The sequence below is a fragment of the Onychostoma macrolepis genome, chromosome 23, assembly GCF_012432095.1.
Source record: "Onychostoma macrolepis isolate SWU-2019 chromosome 23, ASM1243209v1, whole genome shotgun sequence".
NCBI classification, from domain to species: Eukaryota; Metazoa; Chordata; class Actinopteri; order Cypriniformes; family Cyprinidae; genus Onychostoma; species Onychostoma macrolepis.
The window spans coordinates 13,492,520-13,519,741 of NC_081177.1; the positions used below are offsets into that span (position 1 = coordinate 13,492,520).

At 39.3% G+C, this 27,222-nt stretch overlaps 1 protein-coding gene across 4 annotated transcripts; it reads left to right on the plus strand.

The window, feature by feature from the left end:
* The first annotated feature begins 5,165 nt into the window (after positions 1–5,165).
* larp4aa (La ribonucleoprotein 4Aa) lies at positions 5,166–25,528 on the plus strand. Of its 4 annotated transcripts, none has more exons than XM_058764179.1 (17): positions 5,166–5,817; positions 8,496–8,622; positions 12,147–12,290; positions 12,449–12,536; positions 12,657–12,793; positions 12,875–12,978; positions 13,060–13,170; positions 13,252–13,305; positions 13,391–13,603; positions 13,702–13,805; positions 14,586–14,627; positions 15,437–15,646; positions 16,022–16,073; positions 16,168–16,326; positions 16,414–16,535; positions 16,615–16,810; positions 25,072–25,528. In XM_058764179.1, exons 1-17 carry the CDS (start codon positions 5,704–5,706, stop codon positions 25,462–25,464), a joined length of 2,370 nt encoding a protein of 789 aa, XP_058620162.1. In that variant the 5' UTR covers positions 5,166–5,703; the 3' UTR covers positions 25,465–25,528. The 4 variants fall into 4 exon arrangements, with proteins under 4 accessions (XP_058620162.1, XP_058620161.1, XP_058620163.1 ...); XM_058764178.1 differs by having other exon boundaries at positions 5,168–5,817; positions 16,411–16,535; XM_058764180.1 differs by lacking the exon at positions 14,586–14,627 and having other exon boundaries at positions 5,169–5,817; positions 15,434–15,646; positions 16,411–16,535.
* The last annotated feature ends 1,694 nt before the right edge of the window (positions 25,529–27,222 follow it).

Sequence of the window (27,222 nt, forward strand, 5' to 3'; positions counted from 1 at the left end):
CCGAACAGAGATGCACAGAGGTAATCTTTCTCTCTCTCTCTCTCTCTCTCTCTCTCTCATAACTTAGTTATTAACTGTATTAACTGCATTAATCTGTTATCAACGGCTCAAGCCTCCGTTACTAGGTTTAAAATGACGTTTTGGAATTAGCAACGGAGGCCTTGCATGATGCGGAAGAAATAATCCTACTCACAATAGCGATTTAAGTAGAAATACCGAATGCCTTGAAATATATCATCTGATCGATGTCTTGAGGTGTGGCAACCGTAGTGTAAGCGGAATAATTGACTTCCGTCCGTTGAATTATTAGAAAAATAATGCACACCCGAGGTGTAACGGCCACTCCGCTTCGCGACCGCATCACCACCTCAGGTGTGCATTATTTTTCTAATAATCCAACGGCCCGTCGTCATTTATTCCTTACTTAATGCACACAATCAACCACTATTTTATTATATATATATAAATTTCCATTAAAGTATGAACAGCTGAACCCATGCTCATGCACTATTTTATTTTATACAAAAACTGACTGAATATAAATGAGTGGGGGTTCAATCTTCAACTGGCTGGCAGGAGCCGCCACTGGCAGGTCACGTGACCTGCCATTGGCTGGCTAGCTGGCTGGCAGTATGCCTTAGCAAGTTTCAGCAACCATAAATGTTTGCCAGATTTTGTGTTTTGTGCTTGATTTCTTATTGTGAACCTGTTCAGTTCTTTACTTTTACATGGTCGATGTTTTAGAGGATTTTAGCCGATTAAAGTGTTTAAATGGCCGTGATCCCAACTGGCAGCTGCTGTCGCTTCCACTGGCTGGTCAGTCAGACAGCTGCAAGAGCGCTCCGTGTTATAATGCGTTCCCTTATTCCAAGGAATTCTAATAATTTTATTCCTCTAGCTACAGTGGAAGGAGAGCAAAACACATAAATTTGCCGTAAATCAATGTTTCCCGATAGTGTACTGCCAGCTGCCAGGCAGCCACTGGCAGGTCACGTGACTTGTCAGTGGCAGCTCCTGCCAGTCACGCTCAACCACCCAGCCACTGTGGCGCTGCGAGTATAACGGGTTCACTCTTGCTGCAAGGACATACATTACTTTGTTATTATGAATATATTCATATGACTCTATTCTTGGTTTTAGGTGGGTTTATCCCAATTAAAGTGCCCAAATGACGTTGGTTGCTTCCCAGACAGCAAGCAGTGTCGGCCCAGATCTGGCCCACATGGATTTCACACGGGCCAGATGTGGGCTGGATTTGGGCCAAAACTATGTTGCTGTCTGGGTTACTGACGCTGATTCTGATTCTCAGAAAGACCGAGGGGTTCCACAGATTCCAAGCGGAAATGGCCTTTGTTGCTGGATACTGTGTGGAATAACAGTTTTAAGTGCTACAAGCAATATATATATATATATATATATATACAGTATATATATAAACAGTGCACTCCAAAAGTATTGGAACAGTAAAGATAAAATTGCTCTGTTGGCTGTGGAGTCAAGACATTTACAAATATGATTAAAAGATGAATATGAGACAAAACTACAGAATGTCATATTTTATTATTGGGTGATTCAACACATAGATGTTTTACCAAATAAAAAGAACAGCACTTTTAGAGTTTCATCCCTCTATCTGATGTGAGCATAAGTATTGGAACAGTTGCCTCACAGGTCTTTCTAAGTGATCAGATGTGTCCTGTTACATTAATTCTTCAGATATTAAAAGCAGGGAATGTGTTGTATCAGTTATATCCATTACTTCTGCTTTCTGAATCTTGCATTTGATGATGACACACACAAACCAGGATGAAGATGAGGGAGCTGACTTCGATAGAAAAGCAAGCAATTTGGATGCTAAAAGAAAAGAGGAAATCAATTAGAGCTCTAGTAAAAACAAAGGGCATGGAGAAATCAAGAGTTTGGAAACCACCAGCAACCAACAGCTACCTGATCGGCTGAGAAAACAACAGTAGTTGATGACAGACAAATCATAAAAGCTGTGAAAATGAACCCTAAAAGACGTATCTGTAAAATCACCAACAACTTCCAGAAAGCTGGGGTGATGCTCTGACAATCTACTGTCCTCAGGAGACTTTGACACAGAATTACAGATGCTACACAGCAAGATACAAACCTCTGACCAGCTCCAAAAACAGAAAGGCGAGATTAGAGTTTGCAAAAAAGCACAAAGGTGAGCCAGAAATGTTTTGGAACTGTGTTTATGGACCGATGAGACAAAGATGAACCTTTATCGAAGTGATGGGAAAGCATAAATATGGAGAAAAAAAGGGAACTGCAATGATCCCAAGCATACAGCCTCATCTGTAAAGCATGGTGGAGGTGGTGTCATGGCATGGGCATGCATGGCTGCCTCTGGAACAGGCCGTCTCAACTTTACTGATGACTTAATGTATGATGACAGTAGCAGAATGAATTTGGAAGGGTACAAAACCATCTTGCCTACCAATATTCAAGAAAATGCCACCAGATTCATTGGGAAGTGCTTCATATTGCATCAGGACAATGACCCAAAACACCCAGTCAGTTCAGTCAAGGAGTTTATCAGGGCAAAGAAATGGAAAGTCTTAGATTGCCCAAGTCAATCTCCAGATTTAAATCCGATTGAACATGAATTTCACCAGCTGAAGAGGAGAGTAAAAGGCAGAAACTCCCCAAAACAAGCAACAATTGGAATTGGCTGCATTAAAGGCTGGGAAAAGCATTTCAAAGGATGAGACCAAGAGTCTGGTGACGTCTATGGGTCACAGACTCACTGCTGTGATTGTGCACAAGGAATCTGCAACTAAATAATAGCTTTTAATCTTTTATATCTGCCTTATGTTCAACTGTCCCAATACTTATGCTCACATCAATGAGTGGGATGAACTCTAAAAGTGCTGTTCTTTTTATTTGGTAAAACATGTATGTTGAAACGGCTAATAATAAAATGTGGCATTCTGTAGTTTTGTCTCTTCATCATATTTGCCCATGTTTTGACTCCACAGCCAACAGAACAATTTTGTCTTCACTGTTCCAATACTTTTGGAGGGCACTGTATATATATATATATATATATATATATGTTGTTATATTTTATTTGTAAACAGTTTTTTTTCTTGATTTTATTTGTAAATAGTCTTTATTTTTGTAAAACACTGATAATGTCTGTGCTCCGTGATTTTACAATTTTAAGTTGTCTTTCTTTTATTGATTTATTAAAAAGAATTGCAGTTTGTCCTGTTGTCGCTGAAATTACTTTATGAGAAAGATTAATGTTATTGGGATAATTCACTTTTTTAATAGGTATTTTTTTATGCTTTACATTATTGCATAACGAGTCTTATTACATAACATAAATCTAATATCCTCACAACTACTGTCACTATCCATACAAATCAGAATGACCAGCCGCGATCACTTTAATTTGACTGCTTTAATTGGGGGAAAAAACCTAAAATGTCAATCATCCAAAAAAAAAAAAAAAACTGTCATAAATTGTAAAGCGCTTTGGGTGTACGGCAATACACAATAAAGCGCTATATAAATGCATCATTCATTCATTCATAAAAATATATTCATAGCAAAATAGTGTATTTCCTTGCAGCGAGAGTGATAGGATAGGCGTTATACTCACAGCGGCTGCCTGAAGCTGCCACCAGCCACTGGCAGGTCACGGAATCAGACTGGCAGCTGCCACCAGCCACGAATCAGACTGGCAGCTGCCACCAGCCACTGGCAGGTCACGTGACCTGCCAGTGGCGGCTCCTGCCAGCCAGTTGAAGATTGAACCCCTACTGGTATAAATTCTTATACAATTAAGATTAATTTCCCATATAAAGTAAACTTTTATACAACTCTCCAGTCAAAGAACTATGTTCCCCACCAGATGTCAGTCATGAATGGATCATCCTCGACATGCCATAAAGCATCTGTATGTTTATTCATTACCATCCATTATTGCAATAATGACCAGACATAAGCTGTGTCCGAAATCGCTCACTCATTCACTAATCCCTATATAGTGTAAGGCAGTTGAGTGCACTATATTAGAAAGGAGTGAACTAAATGAAGTGAACGGATTCGGACGGTGACGTGTACACTGCGCGTGAGACTTGACTGTTGCAAAAACATCTTAGATGTACTTTTATATTTCATGTACCTCATTTTAGAAAATAATATTAATAGCAATAACACTTAAAATGACTATTGTAATCAGCTTTGTGGTTTCATTGATGGTATATTATTCATTTGTTCTGTAATATGGTCATAATCATTAAATACTATTAAAATATTGTCAACAAAAATAAACTCACATTAGCACATATTAATAATTGTATGTATTTATTGTTTGTAGTATCTTGAAACTCTCCCGAGCAGCATTTTTGCACTCAAATAAGATGACCGTAGAGCGCCCTCAGGCGACCGTTAATTTTACATCAGAATGAATACACTACCAACGAACATTTTTTAAAATCCACCAAATTCATCATTTTTGCAAATTAAACGGCATCTCTCGTTCAAACTGGCTCGCTCCCGCTCGCTCTAACAGCTCGTCGGTTCTCCGCATTGGATTGTGGGAAATAGTGCTTCAGCGAGTGTACATCGGTTGTACACTCGAAATCAGAATGCATTGTGGGTAAAAAGTAGTGAACGAATGTAGGGAATGAAGTCGTTCACTCAGAATTCGGACAGCACTACAAAATGGCTGACACCCGATATAGTGCACTATATAGTGGATAGGGAGTGGTTTCGGACACAGCTATTGTCTTAATTTAAATGCACTGGTTGGGTGAAATGCTCCTTTACACTCTTAAACTTTAAAATAGTTCCTTTGATTAAGCCTTTGATTGAATAACATCTGCCTGTAAAACGTCTCTGTATTTTGGGGGAGTTTATTTTAGACATTTTTCCTGTCGTTTACTAAGATTTATCTGCTTCTCTTCAGAAGAGGCCTTCACAGTCACGCTATTTACAATAATAAAAAAAAGACGGGAGAATTTTCATTTTGGGTGAACTATCCCTATAAAAATTACAAATGCTAAATAATATTTGTGTTCCACAGAAGAAAGTAATGAGTTTATAGCCAGGTATGTTTAGACACAGAAAAGAGAGAGAGAGAAGATGACAGAAGAAGAGTAAGCATAGAGCAAGACTTTTATTTTGGCAGGCAGCTACTTGTCAGCCATTGCTCAAACCGGAAGCTGAGCAGATCAACTTCAGAGGGTATCAAGAGGTCGCAGAGGAGTGTGGGACGGTGGCGGACTGTGTTAATGTCTGCCTACTCATTGGTAAGGTGCGTGTCCCCTGTGTCCGCTTCGGTCGCCCGTTTAGGAATGCACCCTATGGCACTGGTGCTTGTATAAATCGAGAGGAAGGCGCATTTGGAACGAATTCGCTATTTTCGGCGCTTGCGCTGTCATTTTCACCAGTCGGTTGACAAACGTCGGAGCCTGCGCCGTATTTGTCGATGCATTGATAGCTAGCCAGCTAGTTAGCAGGAGAACTAGCCCATTCGGTGGCTAGCCAGCCAGCTCGCATTCTGAGCTTTCATTACCGAGCGCTCAATAAGTTCAGGTTCTTCAACCGCACCGCCTACTGTGCGCATCTGCTGTATTAGCTAACTAACTTACTCAATCAGCAAAAAGGGTGACTCGAGGGGGGCAGGGAGAGAACGACGGAGGCGCGGTGAGCCAGGAGCGGCCGATGAGTTCAGACCAGGGCGGAGAGCCGCAGCTGCAGGAGGAGGCTGAGCCGGGACCCAAACCCCGTGGGGAGGACGAGATCACACCCGGGACCGGGGGAGACTCAGGCGTCATGGTGAGTCGGGGCCTCTTCACCCCTCCCCAACAGGACGATCGGTCTCTGGCCGTTGCCCTTCTTAAAAATAGGGTCATAGGAAGTATGATCGCTCACTATATAAGGCCATCGGTCGGTTCACACAGCTCGCAAGCTCTGACATCACCTAAATTGCAAGCTGGCCATGTTGTCGAAGACGCTTCTTGTTGGCAATTGACAGGATGATTCATTAATCTCTTAGTTGGCCCGCTTACAAAAGCCATTTCTAATCTGCGGCTGAACTTTGCAGCATGTTTGTGGTTTTAAGATTGCTTTCTCACACACAGTCGATAGTTCACCCCAAAAATGTAATTTCCTCACGCTCATGTCGTTCAAAACACTTATGAACAGAATGACAGCGGGAGTCCCTATTGACTTCCACGATGCAGTACAAATGAATGGAGACCGAGGCTGTCAGTTTCTCACATCCTACCTGATATCTCCTTTTGAGTTATAAAAGCACTCGTTTTCTGAGATGGACACATAAAAATGTTAAATGTCTTTAAATAGAGCTGTGTATGTGCAAAATAATGCAAGTCAAAATTATATTTAAAACGTTTGTTTATTGTTAAACCTGTATCTGCCATGATGAAACTGATATGGTTATAAACGCAAACACAACCAACCTTTTTTTTTTTTTTTTTGTACTTAAAGTTTGACAAGACATGACAAAATGTACATTTTTGGGTGAACTGGCCCTTTAAGGCTGTCGAGCACGACAAGAGTTAACCGGGTAAATTAGCCCATATGCTAGCGAAGATACACATACGATCATTTTGCTTGTTAGTAATATATTAATTCATACTTTGGCCTAGAGATACTGGTTTTAGTCGACAAATTCAGCAGCAAAACCCGCTGTAATTCGCCAGCATTCATTCAGCGGCCTGCTTTCATAAGCTTATTCACGCAGTCATATGACACACATGAGCTCTAGTGAAGTTAAAACCGAACAGAACAGATGAACTCAGAATAATATGTTTATTACACCGACTTTGGAAGTTGATATAGTTTTCTGAGTAATAATTAGCAAATATTTGTTTCAGCTTGTCTATCTGTAAGCCGATGTTCTTCTCTTTTAATATACCAAACATTTCCTGCACTGTAGCTTGGGAGGACCCGTAGCAGCCGAGTTATTCGGAGAGTGACACTGTCTGCTTTCGGCTTAAATCTTCAGGCTGACATCTTCTAGAAACACTTTATCCTAGTATCCTAGAGGGTCTTTTAGTGTTGTTTGTGTTACAGGCTCACAAAGCTTAACAGCTGTTTTTGATAGTTTATGTGGAGAATGAGGGTTAGGAAGCAGGTGGCTGTTCCCATTGGCGCCCCCGTGGCCATGTGAAATGAGCAGGTACGAATTATTTTGGATGCACAATTTGTAGCCAAAATATTAAACGTGTAATAAATGTACACGTGGGAACCTTTTTTTTTTTTTTGCATTGCATTGCATTGCACCTGCTTCAGTACCTTCCTGATTTGAGTTCAGTACCTTGACTTTTGGATACTTATATTTGATGGGAACAAGAGGTGATTTCTTTACCGTAATTTGCATGTTTCATGTCTTTTTAAGTTTTAGATTACTGCAGTGTGTTAAAATGGAATGAAAAATGTTAATGATGTGTTATTACAACAGTGTTTTCCACCACTTCATGATCACTAGTGTGTGGGGGGAAAAAACAGGTGTGGATCTGGAGCTGAAACACTCTTCGTCACTCACATATGCTGTTCCAGACCTGAAACTACATGCTTTGTACTCATTTTTATTTGTAATTTTTTTTTTTTTTGGTTGGTGGAGAAGAAACATGCTAACTGGCCAGTTTTTCTGAAATGTTGCTCAAAATTAATTATTTATTGAACTGTTGTTTGAAAGCAAAATCACACTCGCCATAGTGTATTGGATCGGCTCTCATCCTGTGAAAGCTGTCTGTTGTTAGGATGAAATGGAGCTGTCAGACAAGTTTGAACCGAAACAGTCAATCTTTACTTGTTTGGCTGCAGGAACTACTGGCAAAAAAAGGATTGAACCTCTGCTATAGAGACTGCTGCTGTCTTGAATGAGAGGCCTTGTGACCAATAATAAAATTGTAGTTTTGGCTGTTCATGTGTTGTAAACATGAGCCCATGTGATTCTGCTCACTTCGTGCTGCCTTTGTGTGTTAGTATTGACTGGTGTTGACTGAGAATGTATTTAGTTCATTCTCTCACCAATGCATACCGTTTTAACACATTTTCTTTAATTTCTTATAAGTTAAGCACTCTTGATTAGTTCAAAAAAAATCCTAGCACTGTATTCATATCTGTGAGAAACAACCCATTTTTTGTATTATGCTATGTTAATGTTTTCAAATTAGGCTATTATCATTAACTGAAGTACCATCTTTCATGTATGGTTAAGCACTTAGTGTTCTCCGTGGGCATTTTGGGTTGCTTTTGAGGGGAGGTGAAGTGGGCTCATCTGTCATTGCTCTCAGTGTCACTCAAGACATGTAAACAAACCTTGGTGTCATGGGAACGACACGGGAATCGTTTTGCATGTCATGCCTATAAAGAGAGACCAAAAAAATGAGAGTGAGGAATTTCAAGATAACCATGCTTATACTATAAAATGTCTTTTGAAGACTTAAGGTTTAATGAATTCATTGCATTTCCTTCTATTGTTCCAGGTCACTGCTAAAGGAGCTGGTCTGAACCCTAATGCCAAGGTGTGGCAGAAGAACCCTGCAACACAAAGTGAAGCTCCTGTGGATGGCACTGTGGCCTCCCCCTGGTCCCAGAACAATACAGCTGAAGGTAAAGGAAATTTCCATGCATTCTAAATCTCAGTTCCATGCAGCTGATTTGTTAGTGTTTTTCCAGAATGCATATACCCTACTGTTCAAACATTTGGGTGGATAAGATATTTTGTAAAAATTTTAAAGTTCCTTGTGCTCACCAAAATATGTTTATGTAATGAAAAATACAGTTATATTGTGAAATAATTCAATTTAAAACATGTTTTCTATTTTAAAATGTAATTTATTCATGTGATGACACAGCTGAATTTTAAGCATCCATTACTCCAGTCTTTAGTGTCACATGGTCCTTCAGAAATCCTTGTAATATGCTGATTTGGTGCTCAAGAAACATTTATTTAATTTTTGTGAAAACCGTTGAAATATAAATCTTTTTTTAACACTATAAACTTTTTTATTGTCACTTGACCAATTTAATGCATCCTTAGTAAAAGTATTATTTATTTTTATTTTTAAAAACCTGACTGAACCCAAACTTTAAACAATAGTTGCAAAGCATTTGTTTTGATGGTCTATGTGCATGTGCAGACAGATAGCTGTTGCATTGTCTCACTTTTTCCCCAATGTTGTGTCATACACATACACAGGTCAAAGGTAACTTAAAGCTAGAGATGTTCCGATACCCTTTTTCCCTTCCCGATACCGATTCCGATACCTAGGCTCAAGGTATCGGCCGATACCGAGTACTGATCCGATACCTGGGTGTGTATCTGGTTATACAGCTGTATGTACTACTAGACCTGTATGAATAGATACAATTATTTTATGGTGTGCTTCACCATAGATAGATAATCTGGCGAGTAAACAAAAAAATATAATATATAATGTTTGGAAAATGGCACATCTATTTAAATATCTAAAAGTACACTCTTAACATCAGCCAGTCAAGCATTATAAATGTATTATGATAATCGAGTATTATTTAATGATATAACTTTAGCAATTAGAATTAAAACTTGGTAACCATGAATACAGTCATTTTAACTGAACTGGTGGTGGTGCTTTTTTGGTCATTCAGTGTCTCGCTAAAAAATGGGGGGGAAACTATCAATAATACTGATAAGATAATAATCATACTATGAATTCTACTAAGAACAATATAAAACGCACTAAGGATTACCGAGCTGCTGGATTCGTGAATATTAATCACGTTGTCTGCGTTCGCTTGAACTGATTTGCTGAAATCAAACCAGGGACGATTATAGGTGAGCACCAGCCAATGAGATTGTCGCTTGCGCATTAGCCCCGCCTACTACCGGAGAACCCCGGCAGTTCTTAAAAGTTGAAGAATTCAAAAGGAACTCCGTTATTCTTACAGGAAAATACAACAAAGACTATCGTTTACATACCAAGCAGAATTGACGCGCTACATGTAAGACTCTCTCTCGCTCTCTCTCTGTGTGTGAGGAAAAAAGCAAAGCGACGGAGAGTCGTGCACTTCACACTAGAGCTTACGGTACGTCAAATACAGGTGCGCTGCGCATTTATTCAGATGCATTGAAAAATAGCCCAGATCGCTTGACAGAGAGTGAAACTCTGAAGCGCTCAGTCAGAGTGTTCAGCGAGTCAAAATATATCTGTGCTAAACTTATACATAGCCTCCAACTCACACACTGGCGAGTATAATCTGAGCATTTATTAGCCAGTGGCTAATATTATACACTATTTAGTCGCCCAGGGTGAAGATTTAGTGCCATATGCGAGTGATTTACTGGCAATGTGCTACCACGTTTGTATTTATTCTTTGCTGCTCTAAATAGTGGTTGCTTGTGCACAACTTCCTGTGTTTGCATTCTGAGCAGCTAAGAAGAATTGATTTCCGTTTTGCAGTGTTAAGCAAAGCTAGCGCGCATAACTATAGGTCTTGTTTAAGAATGGTATCGGATCGGTACATGGGTTCAAGTACTCGCCGATACTGATGCCAGATTTTTTGTGGTATCGGTGGAATTTCCGATACTAGTATCGGAATCGGAACAACGCTACTTAAAGCTGCAGTCCGTAACTTTTTTTTGGGGTTAAAAATGATCCGAAATCAATATTTGAGCAAGTACATAACCAGTCAGTGTTCAAAACTATCACCTTACTTTATCCCGATTCACAACGGTAAGTTTATAATAATGTTTTCTAATTTGAGTGGTACGGGTTGCTGCGTCGTTACGTTACGTCTGTAAACATAAAGAAGTTGTCCCGGCTAGTAGGCTATCACATGTGAGGATCCTGCAGGAGGCAAATCGTTTATAGACTTTTCTCACAGCAGCTAGAATAATTAAACTTATCATTTTGATGGCGGATTGTAATCCAGAAAGGATTGTGTGTTTATGAAACACATGTGAATGAAATTAAATTATATTCCAGTTTTAAATGTGCTTCTGATTACAGATAGCCTGGGATTACACAAGATTTGTGTTTTAAAGAAAACCAGTTCGAAGGGAGCATAGTTTGCTTTTTGGGTTAAAATAATTTCTTAATATGAAATTCGAATGGTATGACAATTAGATATTAGACTGTACAGAAATTGAAATCTACGCGCTAATACGCACTATACTCAGTCACGCAATGCTGATGTTATTAACATTAATAATTTGAGAAAGTATAACAATAATAATAATTTGCACGGCTAGATGTGATGAGCTAACCGATCGTTAGATTTAATTACCATTAGTAGCGCGATTTATTGAAATGCTTTTTTTCCTCAGTTGGTCAGAACAAACATGGCAGACTTGTTACTTGTTCAGATGACAATATACGGTGAAAATTCTTATTTGGGTCATATATTACAAGACGTAGACTAGAATCTGCGATTCCTAAGTACAGTCTTCACACCTGTGCGGTGACTGACAGACTGCCACACATACTCCTCAAAACACTTGATTCATCCGTGCTGGAGCCATGCCAGAGCACAACCCCACGCAAGGAAGAAAATGCCGCACAGAGCTGCAATTCCAGGTTTTCAAACAGAGATGGCGACAAAGAGGCAAAACTTACACACTGCAGCTTTAAAAAAAAAAAAATGCATCTAGCTGATTTTGAACACATGTACAATCAGTATCCTATGGAAAAGCCTCATAAGAAATGCATTGGGTTATATTTACACTGGTCCTCCTTAAAGGGATAGTTCACCCAAAAATGAAAATTCTGTCATTAGTTACTCACTGTCATGTCGTTCCAAACACGCAAGGACTTCGTTCATCTTTGGAAGACAGATTAAGAGATTTTTGATGCAATGCAAGAGCTTTCTGACCCTCCATATATAGCGAGGGTCCGACCACATTTAATGCCCAGAAATGTACCAAGAACATTGACAAAGTACTCCATGTGACATCAGTGGTTCAACCGTAAATTTATGAAGCTACGAGAATACTTTTTGTGTGCAAAAAAACAAAAATAATGATTTTATTCAACTATTCCTCTCCCCTGAGTCACCCTCTGTCTCCATTATGGAGAGTACCACGAGACACACACAATCTCATTTAATGTATTTATGATTTTAATTGTTTGTCACTTGTTTCTTTGTTCACATAGATAACTCTGTAGATAAACAGTACACGCCTGGTTTCTCCACTCCTGAGGACAACGGCACCACTGGTACTGTAGTAGGTATGGTGAACGGTATGGACCCCCCTGACCAAAGCTTCCCGGTTTCTGAGCACACTACAGCAACTAATGGTATGTGATGTTCATAATTTTGAAATATGATCTGGTTCCATGTGTACATGTTAATTAGATAAATCTCCTAAATCCATCACTGCTAACTGTTGTCGGTCTTTACAATCAGCAGGCATTTGCCACACACTTACCTTTGTTTATGCTCTGTTTGCACACAGTGGAGTCCAAGCTCCCTGAGGAACAGCCCGTCTCTGAAGAGACTTTGCGCGAGTCTCTCAAAAAAGAATTGGAGTTCTGTTTCTCCAGGTAAGTGCAGCCGTGTAATGCGATGTAAGCTTTCAATTTAATGCAACTAAGTAAACAGCACTTTACAGCCATTCTCCTCCCATCAGCCGCATTTACTGATGCTCCTCTTTCATCCCACAGGGAGAACTTATCCAAGGATCTTTACCTAATATCTCAAATGGACAGTGACCAGTTTGTCCCTATTTGGACTATTGCCAGCATGGAAGGAATCAAGGTCCTCACAACTGACACGGACCTCATCTTGGATGTCCTCAGATGTACGTGCCTGCATTTTGCATCTATGGTCCATTTTTTTTTATTCACAGTACAAAAAATAATATTACTCTGACTGCCTACAGCATCTCCTATGGTCCAAGTTGACGAAAAAGGGGAAAAGGTGCGGCCAAATCACAAGAGATGCATCATCATTCTGCGAGAAGTCCCTGAAACAACACCTGTTGAGGTGAGAGATTATCAAGAAGTAGAAGCTGTGGCTATCTTAGGATCCTCTTATATTTATGTGCGTGTTTGTTTTTCTCATCAGGAAGTGGAAGCCTTGTTTAAGAATGACAACTGCCCCAAGGTAATAAGCGTGGAGTTTGCACACAACAACAACTGGTACATTACATTCCAATCGGATACAGACGCTCAACAGGTATGAATTTCTGTTGTTATTTAGAGATGAAACAAATTGCTTACCCTTGGATTTGAAACTAATTGTGTTTCCCCCATCCAGGCATACAAATATTTAAGGGAAGAAGTGAAGACATTTCAGGGAAAACCAATCATGGTAAGTTCTTTACAAAAATGTGCAGCATTAAATTAGTTTATACGTGTCAGATGGGCTCTTACCTTTTTGCGTTTCCTGTTCTCAGGCCAGAATAAAAGCCATCAACACGTTCTTTGCGAAGAATGGTTACCGCAGCCTGGACTGCAGTGTGTATCCTCAGCAATCTCACACTCAGTCTCAGTATAGCTCCCCTCTCTTCATGCAGCCTGTTTACAGCCCCCAGCAGCAGTACCCACTCTACGGCATAGTACCCCCTACCTGGACGCCATCTCCGACTCCATACTTTGAGACACCCCTCGTAAGTCTTTCTAGTTTGACTAGGGATGCACCTGACAATCATTTTTGTTGTAATGATCTTTTTATTTCATTATTTTAACTGAATGGTGTTTTCCACAGGCACCTTTTCCCAACAATGGTTTTGTCAATGGATTTAGCTCACCTGGACACTACAAAACTGGCTCAACTTCTCTCAACCTTAGCCGTCCCTTTAGCAGGAACCGGTAGGTCAAGTTGGACTCTTAATTATACCACCAGTTTATTTTGAATTAATTAACTGTATAGTTCTAACCTCACCATAGAGTGCAACAGGGTTCTGGCAGTAAATTCATTTTCTCTGTAAGGGAATTGATGGTAACTTATAAACCATTAAAAGACAGCATTACTGTGAGCTGTGAGGTTATAATCAGTGGTATATGCTTTCGTTGAAGCTATTAGCCTGCATAATTTATTTTAAATGATCGTGTTTAGCAGTGGAATTCCTGGTGAAAAACTATATTACCCATGATTCTGCAAAAAAACTCCACCAATCAGAGAATCGAAAGAACACTTTGGGGCCCACCCACTCCCATGAAGCACTGTGAATGATGTGATAGTCTCCCTACACTCTCAAACTACTTATATTAAATAAAAAATTAAATCGGTTTTAATTTGTCATTCACAATGTTTCTTGGGTTTGTAGTTCTTTGCCTCCTTAAAGCCGTTATGTACAGTTGTGTACCTTTGTTAAAGAGTTCTATCAGACAATGACTTTTTTTTTATTTTTATTTTTTTTATTCCCATGAGAAAAATGACTGTAAGAATACTTTCAGAACCAAGGCTGCTGAAAAAGGGTGCGGGCACTGTTGTACTCTATTATAAAGGATGTCTGAAATCTGCATTCTCATTTTTGTATTTGATACAAGAAGTTAGAAAGTTTCATTCATGTGCAAGCTTCTTTTGTGTAGTCTAAGAATGTAGGCAGTTGCAGTAGATCACTTGGATATTTTTTACTGTTCCCACAGTGTTCCACTCTATTCAAGAAAGAATGTAATAAATGCCTTCAGGTACAGCTTCAAAAACTTCAAATATCAACAATCATCAATCCATTCTTACTATCCTCTTCAGACAGCTAAAATACCAGCTCTGGTGTTTAGCTCTCTAGCTCAAAATTCTGGTTTACTAACAAAATGAGTGGGGGAGGGTTATACAGAAGGAGAAAAGAATTACTGCAATTATCATCACCTTAATATTTCCGTTAACTAATTTTTTTGTGTACTCGAATCATTACACTAACAGCTTTTTATGTTGAATGATCTTCATGAGCAGTGGTTAAACATGTCTTTTGTTTTATTCATTTAAAGAAACATTTAGATTAAGGGCTGTCAGAATTAATGTGAAAGATAATATTTTAGTGCATACACTTTTGCCTTGAATTGCTATAAATGTGTTAATTATCTATAAAAAATTATGTTTTACTCAATTTACAGCCCTAATTTAAATGCCTGAAGTGAGTTTATGGCTGAAAATAAACCAGAATATATATATATATATATATATATATATATATATATATATATATATATATATATATATATATATATATATATATATATATATATATATATAAAAAAAATTGGGATAGATGCCAATGTAAGCTCACTGGCAGGAAATTACTGGTTTTAACACCAGACAATGCCTGTTTGTCTCCATTTTTATTTTGGAGTAATTGCATGCTGCCCGTTACGTGAAGAACCATCATCTACATCCATACTTGTATAATTATTAGCAAAAAAAAAAAAAGAGTATGAATGGATAGAAGGCACTGTTACTTAGAAGCAAATCTCATGTTTTTCTGTTTCTGCTTTTTGAGTAGGAACCATGTGAAGCCTCAGACGAGGGCTAATGATGGTCTGTCTTCCACTGTGTCTCCGGTGGCTCTTGTGGATGGGCTGTCTGGCCTGCACAGTCCCCAGCCTCCCTCCAGCGCCGGGCCAGTGCTGTCATCCACTGAGCTCAACTCATCCTTTCCACACCTAGCTTCCAATGATCCAACTGATGATGGTACCATGGCGGGACGTGGAAGGTTTGTCAGGTTTTCCTTTCGTAACACTGAATGTCATCTATTGTAACAATGTAAATGTCTTTACTGTCACTTTTGATCAATTTAAAAGGTTCTTGCTGAATAAAAGTATGAATTTCTTTATAAAAAAAAAAAAAAAAAAAAAACTCTAACTGACCCCAAACCTTTTAAATGGTAGTGTATAAATGATCAAAATAGTCATTAGTTGCTGCCCTCTTTTCTGGGTCCCATGTGACCTACAAAATGTAATCCTTTTATTTTAGTTTAGCCTTGTGAACTAGTGCAATTATGGAGTGTTTCACCTCTTTAGAATGTCATTTTAATTCAATTTCAGTCAGATTGCACATTTTGTAAATTTGTATTAATCTTTTGTTTCAGGAGAACCACATACAGAGGAACTCGAAGGCGGCGAGAGGATGATCGCACAACAGTAATGCATTTCTTTTTGTGTTGCTGGTTATAGTTGAACCTCTTCTTATGTATGCCTTCTTAATTGTTTTTTTTTTTCTTGTTTGTTTCCACAGAGACCAGTTCCTCTGTCTCAAGTGAAGGTACCACCCCCCAAGTTTGACCTGGCTGCCTCCAACTTCCCTCCACTGCCAGGCTGCTCTGCCAGTCCGCAGGGGGAGCCTGTGCTGGAGAACCGCCTCTCTGATGTTGTACGGGGACTGAATAGGGAAAAGGTATGTTAAAATACAATAATAAGTTTTAACACCAATCTGATTGTTTTTGTTTTGCTCATTGCTTGTTGTTTCATTTCTCTCCAGCAGCAAGATTCGAATAAAGAGTCCGCTGCGAGTCCCGCAGTCCCAGCCTCCGAGGAGACCGTCTCCAGGCCTACCCAGCCTGTAGCCAAGATGACTGCTCACGTTCCTGATCCCGTGACCTCCAGGTAAACGATCGTTACAAATGACTGGCATTCTGAATCTTGTTTTTATTAGTGTCTGAGTTTTGCTACTTGTGTTTTGTAGCTCCAACCACCTGGAGAAGAAACCAGAGAAGGTGGAGCCTCCGGTTTATAAAGAGATGTCTGTGACCTCTGCCCCCGTCGCAGCCGTGCCACCCACCCCTGCCCCAACAGCACCTGGTCCAAAGCCTCAGGCCAGCTCGGCCACACCTGCAGCCACCCCCCAATCTAACACTGCCCCCTCCAGTACTCCTGCGCTGGTGAGTTATTGCTTCTCTCAGGCTGATGGTTATATTCAGAAGGGCCAAGTAGTCTGTGACGTGAGTGTCTCTGGTCTTCCTGAAGAGCTATAGACTCTGTGTTCAATGGGATGTAGGTTCAAGACCCCATTCTTTTCTCATTTTCTGTCTCCACTTGTCCATTATTTCTAGTATGTCCTACAAACAAAACAGTCCTATTCTAGATTTAAGATTGTTTGTTTGTTTTTTTTGACCTGGATGATTAATGTCCCATACTCCCTGCCCTTATTTGCAAATTTGTTAACTTATTTTTTTGTATTTACATTGTACAATGTATGAATATATTCCATCATATTACAATAAGTTTTATTGGAAATTAATTAATTTATTTAAAAAAAAATTGTAATATGTAAATATTGCTGTGTACCACCATGTAACTTATTTGTTTCTGAAAACTGGTTACAACATATAATAGTATCTATTTATTTACAGGGATGTAAAAAAATAGATTCCTTCTTTTTTTTAATTTTTTTTTTAATACATATTTCTATATTTTCTTACCTGTGAAGTATGACCCATGTGAATCACAAAATGCTGGGTAACATGTTTTTAACATAATACAGTAGAAATATTTGCCTTTTTAACTAATCAAAACTATTATCAATATTCTTTTTAAATATTTTTTTACAGAAGTGTTTTATGATCACCAAGACTGCATGTATTTAATTTTTTTTAAATTTATGTTTTAGTTTTTTATTTCAACATATTTTAAGATCTGAGTGTATTAATCGATCAAATAAAACCTGACAAAAAATAAAAATCTATAAATATAATCCTAATACAAATATTTTCTGTGGTAACCCCTATGGTTGAATGTTTGAAATCAAAGAAATTAAGACGGTTCTAAATATTAGTATTGTAATTTTACTGTTGTTGGGTAAAATAAATTACCATTATTTTTAATTATTATTAATAATACCCTTTTTTATTTTACAGTGCAGTAGTAACGTCGTTTTGTTTAATTAAATTTTTTCTTAGCTGATCACGTGCCATTTATTTATTTATTTGCACATGGTTCGCATGGGTAAATATATTAACACCCTCCACCTAACTCAAACCTAAAACCAACTTAGATTCAATTGTATTCACACCTGTTTTGTTTGGTTCGATTGAAACGAACTCAAGTTCGTTTCCCTCTTGGTGCGGATCTTTTGGGCAGGTGTGAATACAGCAATCGCGCTCAGGTGCGCACCAAACAACTGCACGGAGACCCAGCTGAGGTGATCTCGGTCCGCTTCCAAACGAACTCTACGGTTCGTTTAAGGTGTGAATATGAACCGGCCTCGATCCGACCCAATTGCAGAAAACATGCTCAGAAACAAACAGCTCACGCATATAGTGCTGTTGGTTGCATTTCAATAGCTTAAATCACTTGTTTTTAAACCGCAATGCTTAAAAACGTGTGCAAAATATGAGTTTTTGTGACCCAAGCGCACAGCAACGTGACATGAGCGCACTAAATAGGCTAAAGCTTGCCACAAAGCCCCAGCAAAAGTTACAATGAATGTGTCTGGGGGAAATAGTAAGGAAATATTTTAACTATTTATTAATAAACTAGTGTTATTCTGAGTCAGTGTCACAAAGATCCGGCAGCCATGTCACCCTGTAGCCCAAGACTGGTTACTCACTGAAGCTAAGCAGGGTTGAGCCTGGTCAGTACCTGGATGGGAGACCACCTGAGAAAAACTAGGTTGCTGCTGGAAGAGGTGCTAGTGAGACCAGCAGGGGGTGCTCACCCTGTGGTCTGTGTGGGTCCTAGCGCCCCAGTATAGTGACGGGGACGCTATACTGTAAAAAGCACCGTCCTTCGGATGAGACGTTAAACCGAGGTCCTGAATCTTTGTGGTCATTAAAAATCCCAGGTATGTCTTTCGAAAAGAGTAGAGGTGTGACCTCGGCATCCTGGCCAAATTCGCCCATTGGCCTCTGACCATCATGGCCTCCTAACAATCCCCATATCTGCTGATTGGCTTCATCACTCTGTCTCCTCTCCACCAATAAGCTGGTGTGTGGTGGGCGTTCTGGCGCACTATGGTGGATGCTGCACACTTGTGATGGATGAGGAGACCCCCCACCCCCACCCCCACCCCTCACAATGTAAAGCGCTTTGAGTGCCTAGAAAAGCGCTATATAAATGTAAGTAATAATAATAATAATAATAATTATTATTATTATTATTATTAAAGATGAAGTTAAAAATCCTGACTTGCCACCTCCTCATTGGACGCGCCTTTAGAAAGACACGCATCTTTACAGATTATAATGAAAGAGATTTTGTTTTGGATATTAATTATTTAGTTTTGTAGGAAAAGCTTTCTATAGATATATTCATCATGTCTGTAAGGAAAATATTCACTGAGTTTCGGTTCATTTTTGTGAAGTGCTATGTTAAGACCGGGACGGCAAGCGCATCCAATTAGTTTTCTTTATTTTAGAAAAGCCCAACGTTTTCTTGATATTGTGAATGCGCACAAATAAAAATAGACCCTTTACAGTTACGAACGATGTATTATTCTTGCCTTCATGAGCAACAATTACGGCGTATTTAATTTCTTTCCACTGATGTCTTGAAGCGCGCTTCAACTCTCCGCATAAACGATTGGATATGCACCTAATAGCGCACATTTATCTAGGTTAAATGTTTAAAGTAACATTTTGATATACTTAAATATTTCATGTCTATAGATTTTATTTTTGGCAAGTCGTAATTACAACATCGTATGACTAGGTGTATGCAATTTATATATCGTCTGCGATAATATCGTAATTGTTGTTTTAACTGTGTAATTTGACATTATCGAGTATTTTGCAAAAACAAAACCTACGGAGTGCACGCTTGCATTACGTGATGGAGTGTAGACTAGAGCACGTGCGCATTTAGAGTGTGTTCTTTCACTGCAGGATGAATGATCACAAAATTCAAGATATGGAGTCTATTTATGTATCATTTTATATAGTTAAAATCACACGAAGATTGCTGGTTTTTCTTCAAAAATAAGCATGATTACAAATGTGATTGATTTTATACAACAGTTCAATAAACAGTAAGTTAATATTAAGAGGCTTACGTTTTAGACACCATATTGCCTGTTTTTGCTCCATTTCGCCAACAAAAATCATTCTAAACACAGCCACAGCATTGTTTTGCGTCTCTGAGCAACATGACGACGTTCCTTAATGAATCAACCGTTTAAATAATTCGGTTCAGTTGCAATGATTCACTTGTTAAGTGACTTGCTGCCACCTACTGGCGGTTTTAATTTCACATTCAAAGTATGTTTTCATTTTTAAATAATTTCAAATATCAGTATTCAGTTTTTTTGTCTTTAAAATATCAAAACGTTATGCATTTGTAACTGCAGGTTAAAGCGCTCCCTCTGAGCTGCATTAAACAGTGTGTAAATACATCTAAATGCCAATTCAGATGCAACTTTACATACTGAGAGCTTTACATAAAGATTAATTTTGCTGATACTGGTTTCATTTTTGTTTGGTAACAGCCTAAATGTCTTATTATTCTAATTGACTGATTAAATGTAACAATTTGACTCAAAAGATGCACACATTTGGAAAGAAATGGCTTTATTAAAGGTAAAATTGCCCATAAAAGGTAAAAATCAATTTAAACTTGTATGAAAAGATTAATTTTTATCACTGATGTGAACTGACCACACAGAATATGAAGGATATCAAATTCTGCAGCTGTCCACAGTAGTCAGATATCAGCACAATAATACACTCGACAAAATATCGTCTAATTATCGTTAGCGAAAAAATCCCCAAAAATATCGAGATATCTTTTTTTTTTTTTTTTTTCAATATCGCACACCCCTACGTATGACATTGTCTCAAGTCAAGTTCAGCTTTATTGTCATTCCGCTACATGCGGGGCATACAGTGGAACGAAATGTCGTGCCTCACAGGACCACGGTGCTACATAAATACAGGAATACAGCAGTGAAGTAAAACAATATAAACCTATACACAACTATCCTACTGATAGATTTGACTATAAATATGCTATATATATAAAATAATTTTTAACCTATACATAAACTTAAAAAATACAAACAATACAAACTATACGAGTGCTTCAGATAAATAATGTACATGTGCGAAGAGAAACATTGTGAGTCAGCAGCTGGCTGGGGAATAGTGCAGGATGATTTGTAGTGCATGAGCATGTAAACATATGTATATTACTGAGTCTTTTTGTGGGATTTGTGTACACACAGCAGTGTGTGTGAAAAGTGACTAGTGCGCATAGAGGAGGAGAGTGTGCTACTACAGGTGGTTTGTACAGGCCCACTCACCTGTGTGTAGCACACTTCGATTGCACAAAAAAAGTTCCATAAGTTTCAGATGGTCCATGTTTCAGGAGGTAGGGGGTTTGTATGGGGGTTCAGAGAGGGGCGGGGTGATTTGAGTTCAGGGCTCTCACAGCCTGGGGGAAAAAGCTGTTGAGCAGTCTGGCAGAGCGGGCTCTGATGCTCCGGTACCATCTTCCTGATGGTAGGAGCTGGAAGAGACTGTGGGAAGGATGTGTGGAGTCCTTCACGATACTATTTGCTTTGCTGGAGCATCGTGTAAGGAAAATGTCCAGGATGGAGGGGAGAGGGGCACCGATGATCCTTGCAGCTGTGTTCACTGTCCGCTGGAGGGTCTTGCGGTCTGCTGCAGTACAGTTCCCGTACCAGACAGTGATGCAGCTGGTCAGCACACTCTCAATGGTGCCCCTGTAGAAAGTGGTGAGGATGGGTGGAGGTAGACTTGCTCTTTTCAGCCGGCAGAGGAAGTGTAGGCGCTGTTGTGCCTTCTTGGAGAGTGACATGGTGTTGGTGGTCCAGGTGAGATCCTCTGTGATGTGCACCCCCAGGAATTTAGTGCTGCTGACTCTCTCCACAGGCGAGTTGTCGATGGTCAGTGGGGGGTGATCACCGGAGTTCCTTCTGAAGTCCATCACAACCTCCTTTGTCTTACTCACATTGAGGGACAGGTTGTTAGTGCCACACCATTCAGCCAGCTGTGCCACTTCCTCTCTGTAGTGCGTTTCATCATTGTTGCTGATGAGACCTACCACTGTTGTGTCGTCAGCAAACTTGATGATGTGGTTGGAGCTGGACTTGGCAGTGCAGTCGTGGGTCAGCAGCGTGAAGAGCAGCGGGCTGAGCACACAGCCTTGTGGGGCACCTGTGCTCAGTGTGGTAGTGCTCGAGGTGTTGTGGCCGACACGGACTGACTGAGGTCTTCCGGTTAGAAAGTCCAGAATCCAATTACAGAGGAAGTTGTTAAGGCCCAGCAGGTTTAGTTTATTTATGAGCTGTTGTGGAATTATTGTGTTAAATGCTGAGCTGAAGTCAATGAACAGCATTCTAACATAACAGTCTTTGTTTTCTAGGTGGGTAAGAGCCAGGTGGAGGAGATTGCATCGTCCGTAGAGCGGTTTGGACGGTATGCAAACTGGAGCGGGTCGAGTGCGTTGGGGAGGCTGGTTTTGATGTTGTGCATGACTAACCTCTCAAAGCACTTCATTATGATTGGAGTCAGTGCTATGGGACGGTAGTCATTTAGACAGGACACAGGTGATTTCTTTGGTACCGGTATGATTGTTGTGGATTTGAGACATGTGGGGACGACTGCCTGGCTCAGCGAGGTGTTGAAGATATCTGTTAGGACATCTGTCAGCTGTTCAGCACAGTCTTTCAGTACACGGCCAGGTATGTTGTCGGGACCCGCAGCCTTGCGTGGGTTGATCCTAGATAGGGTCTTCCTTACGTCGGCTGGAGACAGACAGAGCGCCTGGTCGTTGGGAGGTGTGGGAGGTTTTTGTGCAGGTGTGTGCAGGTGTGATGCTCATAGGTTTCTTCATGTTGCGTTTTTATCTCATAACAGCAAATCTGTAAAATAATAAAAATTGCACTACGAAAGATCCCCATGATTATCCTGTTTTTGCACTTCCTGTTTTTCCCTGCTTGAGAATTTCTGTCCAACAGACGGATGACCTTAGCGCACATTGTTTTTTTGTTTTTTTTACAATTTCTGGTTCACTTACAAAAAGGGCAGTGTGAAAACGAACTGCACCAAACAAAAAAAATCAACATTGTATTTGGTCCGGACCAAAGCAAGTGAACTAGCGGACTTTCCTGGTGTGAATACACCCTAAGTCTCCCAGACATTTCCATATACCACATTTTCGATTAATCGTTTTTTTTTAATGACGTCGATTCGATATCGATTCTCAAAAGCCGCGAATCGATCTTTTCCGTTATTTATTTCAGCACATTTAAAACAAGATCTGATTAATGTGATTCTTATCATTAGTCTTCTCCACTAGATGTCACCCTTATTTACCGATGAGCGATGTCAGTGGCGCCTGCAGGTGTACGGCTGTACGCACTGTGCGTACCATGAGCGCTCAGACTGTCCTGAGATTTGCCCCGCAAACATTTCAGCAGTAAATTATAGGCCCGTTTGTCCCGTATTTCTGTCGACTGAACCAGCCATGCCATTAATAATGAATGTATCAGTCTTTTGCATGCCAAAGTCAATTTCTGCTTATAAACATTGCGTCAAATAGAAAGAGAAAATCGTGCTACACGCACTTTCATGAGATCGGGTTGGACTACAACAATTAATTTGTAGCCTATTTTACAAATGGGAATACAACGAATTAATGTCAATGTTTAACATTCAAGCTGCCCGTAAAATTTATAGTGAAAAGTTCTTTAAAATCATCTGGAATGCAATAAAGTAATTTTAAAGTTGTTTTGCTGCATGGATTAAAAATAGGCTAATAAATAATTCACAAATCAGACAAAATTGCGTTGCAGAAAATCCTTGAAATTTTAAGGAAATTCTAAGGAATTCAGAGCAGAGCAACATAAAAATCAGAAAAAATATAATTGGGCCTGTTTTAGGCTTTTCCTTATTTTTATATTTTAGACGGTGATGAAAAATGACTCGCCATCTCCTCATTGGACGAGCCTTTAGAGAGAAATGCATCTTTACGGATTACATAATGAAAGAGTTTTTGTTTTCTATTTGAATTATCTCGTTTTAAAGTAGTAATTTAAAGCTTTTTATAGATATATTATCATATTTGTGACTCAATTCGTTGAGTTTCGGTTCATCATTGTGAAGCGCTCCTATTCAAGACCAGACGGCAAGCGCATCCTCAGTTGTCCTATTTATTTTAATAAAAGCACAACGTTTTGTTGATATTGTGAATGCACACAAATAACACTAGACCCTTTACAGTTCCGAATGATGTATTACTCTTACCTTTATGAGCAAAAATTACGGCATATTTTAAGTTGTTTCCACTCTCAAGAAAAAAATGCAAGTGACCGCTTTGGCGCCTCCATGTCCTACAAAGTGCGCTTCAGCTTCTACTCTTCACACAAACGATTAGATATGCACCTTAGCGCACATTTATGTAGTTCAAACGTTTAAACTAACATTGTGATATGCTTGAACTGTTTATATCTATAGATTGTATTTTAAGTAAGTCGTGATGATTTGAGAAGGCTAAATTGATCACTGGCCGCTTGGTCGTTACTTTAAAAAAATTTAAAAAAAAAAAACCTTACTATTGTAACGAACAAAAAGTGCTTCAAACGTTTTTATAAATTAGCTTTATAAAAAACAAAACGAAATATAATCACTTTACCATTACATACGAATCCAGCTGCAAGTTCCTCATGGCAGCCTGTCAAAATAAAAGTTTAGTTTAACGTTAAGAGCAGTCTTAAAGGAAATAGGCACGTTCTCCAACTCCCCCAGAGTTAATAAGTTGAGTTTTACCGTTTTGGAATCCATTCAGCTGATCTCTGGATCTGGCGATAGCACTTTTAGCATAGCTTAGCATAGATCATTGAATCCGATTAGACCAGTAGCATCGCGTTCAAAAATGACCAAAGAGTTTCGATATTTGTCCTACTTAAAACTTGAGTCTTTTGTAGTTATATCGTGTATTAAGACCGGCAGAAAATGAAAAGTTGCGATTTTCTAGGCCGATTTGGCTAGGAACTATACTCTCATTCCGGCGTAATAATCAAGGAACTTTGCTGCCAAAAAATAAAAGGGTTTAATTTTCATTTAATCGGGATATCAGGAAGGCCTGCAACCTATCTTTGAATATGTAGTTGAGATGCGTCTCCCAGTACTTAAAGGCTAGTGCAAATTGATAAACCGTTTTCTAATTTGTCCCCTCTTCTCCTCAGGAACCTCGCAAGCTCAGTTACGCTGAAGTATGTCAGCGACCACCTAAGGATCCCCCTCCTCCAGCATCCACTTCCAGCCCCAACAATGCAAGCACACAGCCTCTGAGAGAGCTGCGAGTCAACAAGGTGGAGGAGCAGCAGCAGCCCTCCAGCCCTGCAAGCAAACAGGAGCGGCCTCAGGAAACGGGGGGAAATTGCAAGGCCAGGGAGGGCCGACCGGCCCGTGACTCCCAGGGCTTTTCTCGCAGCAATGGACCCCCCAGAACCAGTGCAGGGGGGTTCAAGCTGCGGGAGCAGCAGAGACGCCCTCCTTTCGGCCATCGTGGTTCCCCCCAGGGAGGTTCCAGACACACTGGAAAAGAGCAGAACATCCCCCCCATATCGCCAAAGTAAAGACTCTAAACAGAAATCCTTAATGTATGAATATTTACACACGCATATATATATATATATAAGATATATATGTAAATAAATAAATAAATATATATATATGTATGTGTATATATATATATATATATATATATATATATATATATATATATATATATATATATATATATATATATATATATATATATATATATATATATATATATATAAAAGAGATGAAATATGATATAAAATTCAAAATTTCAAATGGTATTCACCTCTCCTGCCTGGAGCACTTCCAGAGGAAAAAGTCTCATGAAGTGACAATGCACAGACTGGGGTATCCAGGCAAAATGGGCATCAGAAATTGGAAGCAGTTGTTGCTTGCTGAAGGACGCCGTCGAATAGGAAACACACACACACAAAAAAAAAAAAAAAAAAATGTATGCTTCTAACTTGACAATGTCCCTTCAGAATGTAAATCCATGTGAGGTGTTTTTTTTTTTTTTTTTTTTCTTGAAAAGAGGGTGGCCTCTCATCTAGGGAGATGGGAAAATGGGTGGTCTGATGGCCCTGATGGGTGTCTGCAAAGAGCATATGCACTAAGAAAAGGAACATGCATAAACGATGTCATGTACCTATACAAAGATATCACTTTGACATGCAATGATTCATCTTTTTCTTTTCTTTTGTTTTTGGTTGCTTCATTTGCAATCACAGGACACTGGGCACTCGACCCCCGGGGTGGTTTGACCGTGTAAATGAAATTTTGTGTGGAAGGATGTGGTTTGCTTTAGAGTCGATTCATCTGGGATTTAGATCCCTTGTAGAATACGCCACGCGTGCTTGAGTGAATAATTTTGCAAGTATCTTTAGGGCTGACAGTGCGATTTGGTCTGGAGTTTTGCATTAGTTTGCGTGACACACTGTAGCTCGTGATTAATTCTGGATCGGGCGTTCGGGTTTACTTACGATCAACTTTGGAGCCTTGTTAATGATTCAAATATATAGCCTACTGTCACTTCATGAAGTCAAAGCCTGCCAATTATGATGCTGTTATGTCACTGATTTGCTGATGGGTGATTCGTTTCTTTTTAATTTTATGTGTGATTTGTCATTGTTTTTGTAGCTAGTTTGAGTAACCAACAGCCTGTGAATGATAACTCTAACAGTCAGGTACATAGGCACTCATGAACTTTGTGTCATCTCAGATTTGTCCTTTTTGTTTTTGTGCATTCTCCTTCCTGGACTGCTCAAATATCCTGATTATCAGTCAGGCTCTTGACTATGTTTACAAGAAGGTGGTGGTGGATTGGAATAATGAAAGGCAGAGTCAGAATAATGTTCGTTATGTGGATTGGTTCTTATTTAGAGGGTTTCTTATATTCATAATCATGATGATATAGGTCAAGCTGGTCTGAAGTTTAGTTTCCTTCCATTACCGGTGAAATGATAAAATATGGTTTCCACTGTTATATCTAAATTAAGGCACATTCAGCTCATCTTTTTGTGTTTCAGTAGAAGAAATCCAGAATTTTTCAGCTTTTGGTCATTTGGAAAGCAAAATCAGCAGTGCTGGTCTCTTTCAAAGTCATTTTTTTATGATGATTTATGTGCAAATCTAATGCCCAGAGTGAGTTATCTGGCTCAGGGTGACATTTCATCTCATTCCTGTTATTTACAGCACCGATACTGGTCTCGCATTTTTATGAGCTTCCAATTCGGCAAAGCTTAAAAGGCATGGTCATTTCATGCAGTTGTATTGTTTGAAGGAGATGAGAT

What these genes read in the sequence shown, in the direction of transcription:
- larp4aa (XM_058764178.1), top strand. Translation starts at nt 5,704, where the DNA reads ATGAGTTCAGACCAGGGCGGAGAGCCGCAGCTGCAGGAGGAGGCTGAG. An exon ending in TTGGAGTTCTGTTTCTCCAG is followed by an intron (nt 12,537 to 12,656) that starts GTAAGTGCAGCC and finishes TTCATCCCACAG; the next exon opens with GGAGAACTTATCCAAGGATC. An exon ending in CCTCCAGTACTCCTGCGCTG is followed by an intron (nt 16,811 to 25,071) that starts GTGAGTTATTGC and finishes TCTTCTCCTCAG; the next exon opens with GAACCTCGCAAGCTCAGTTA.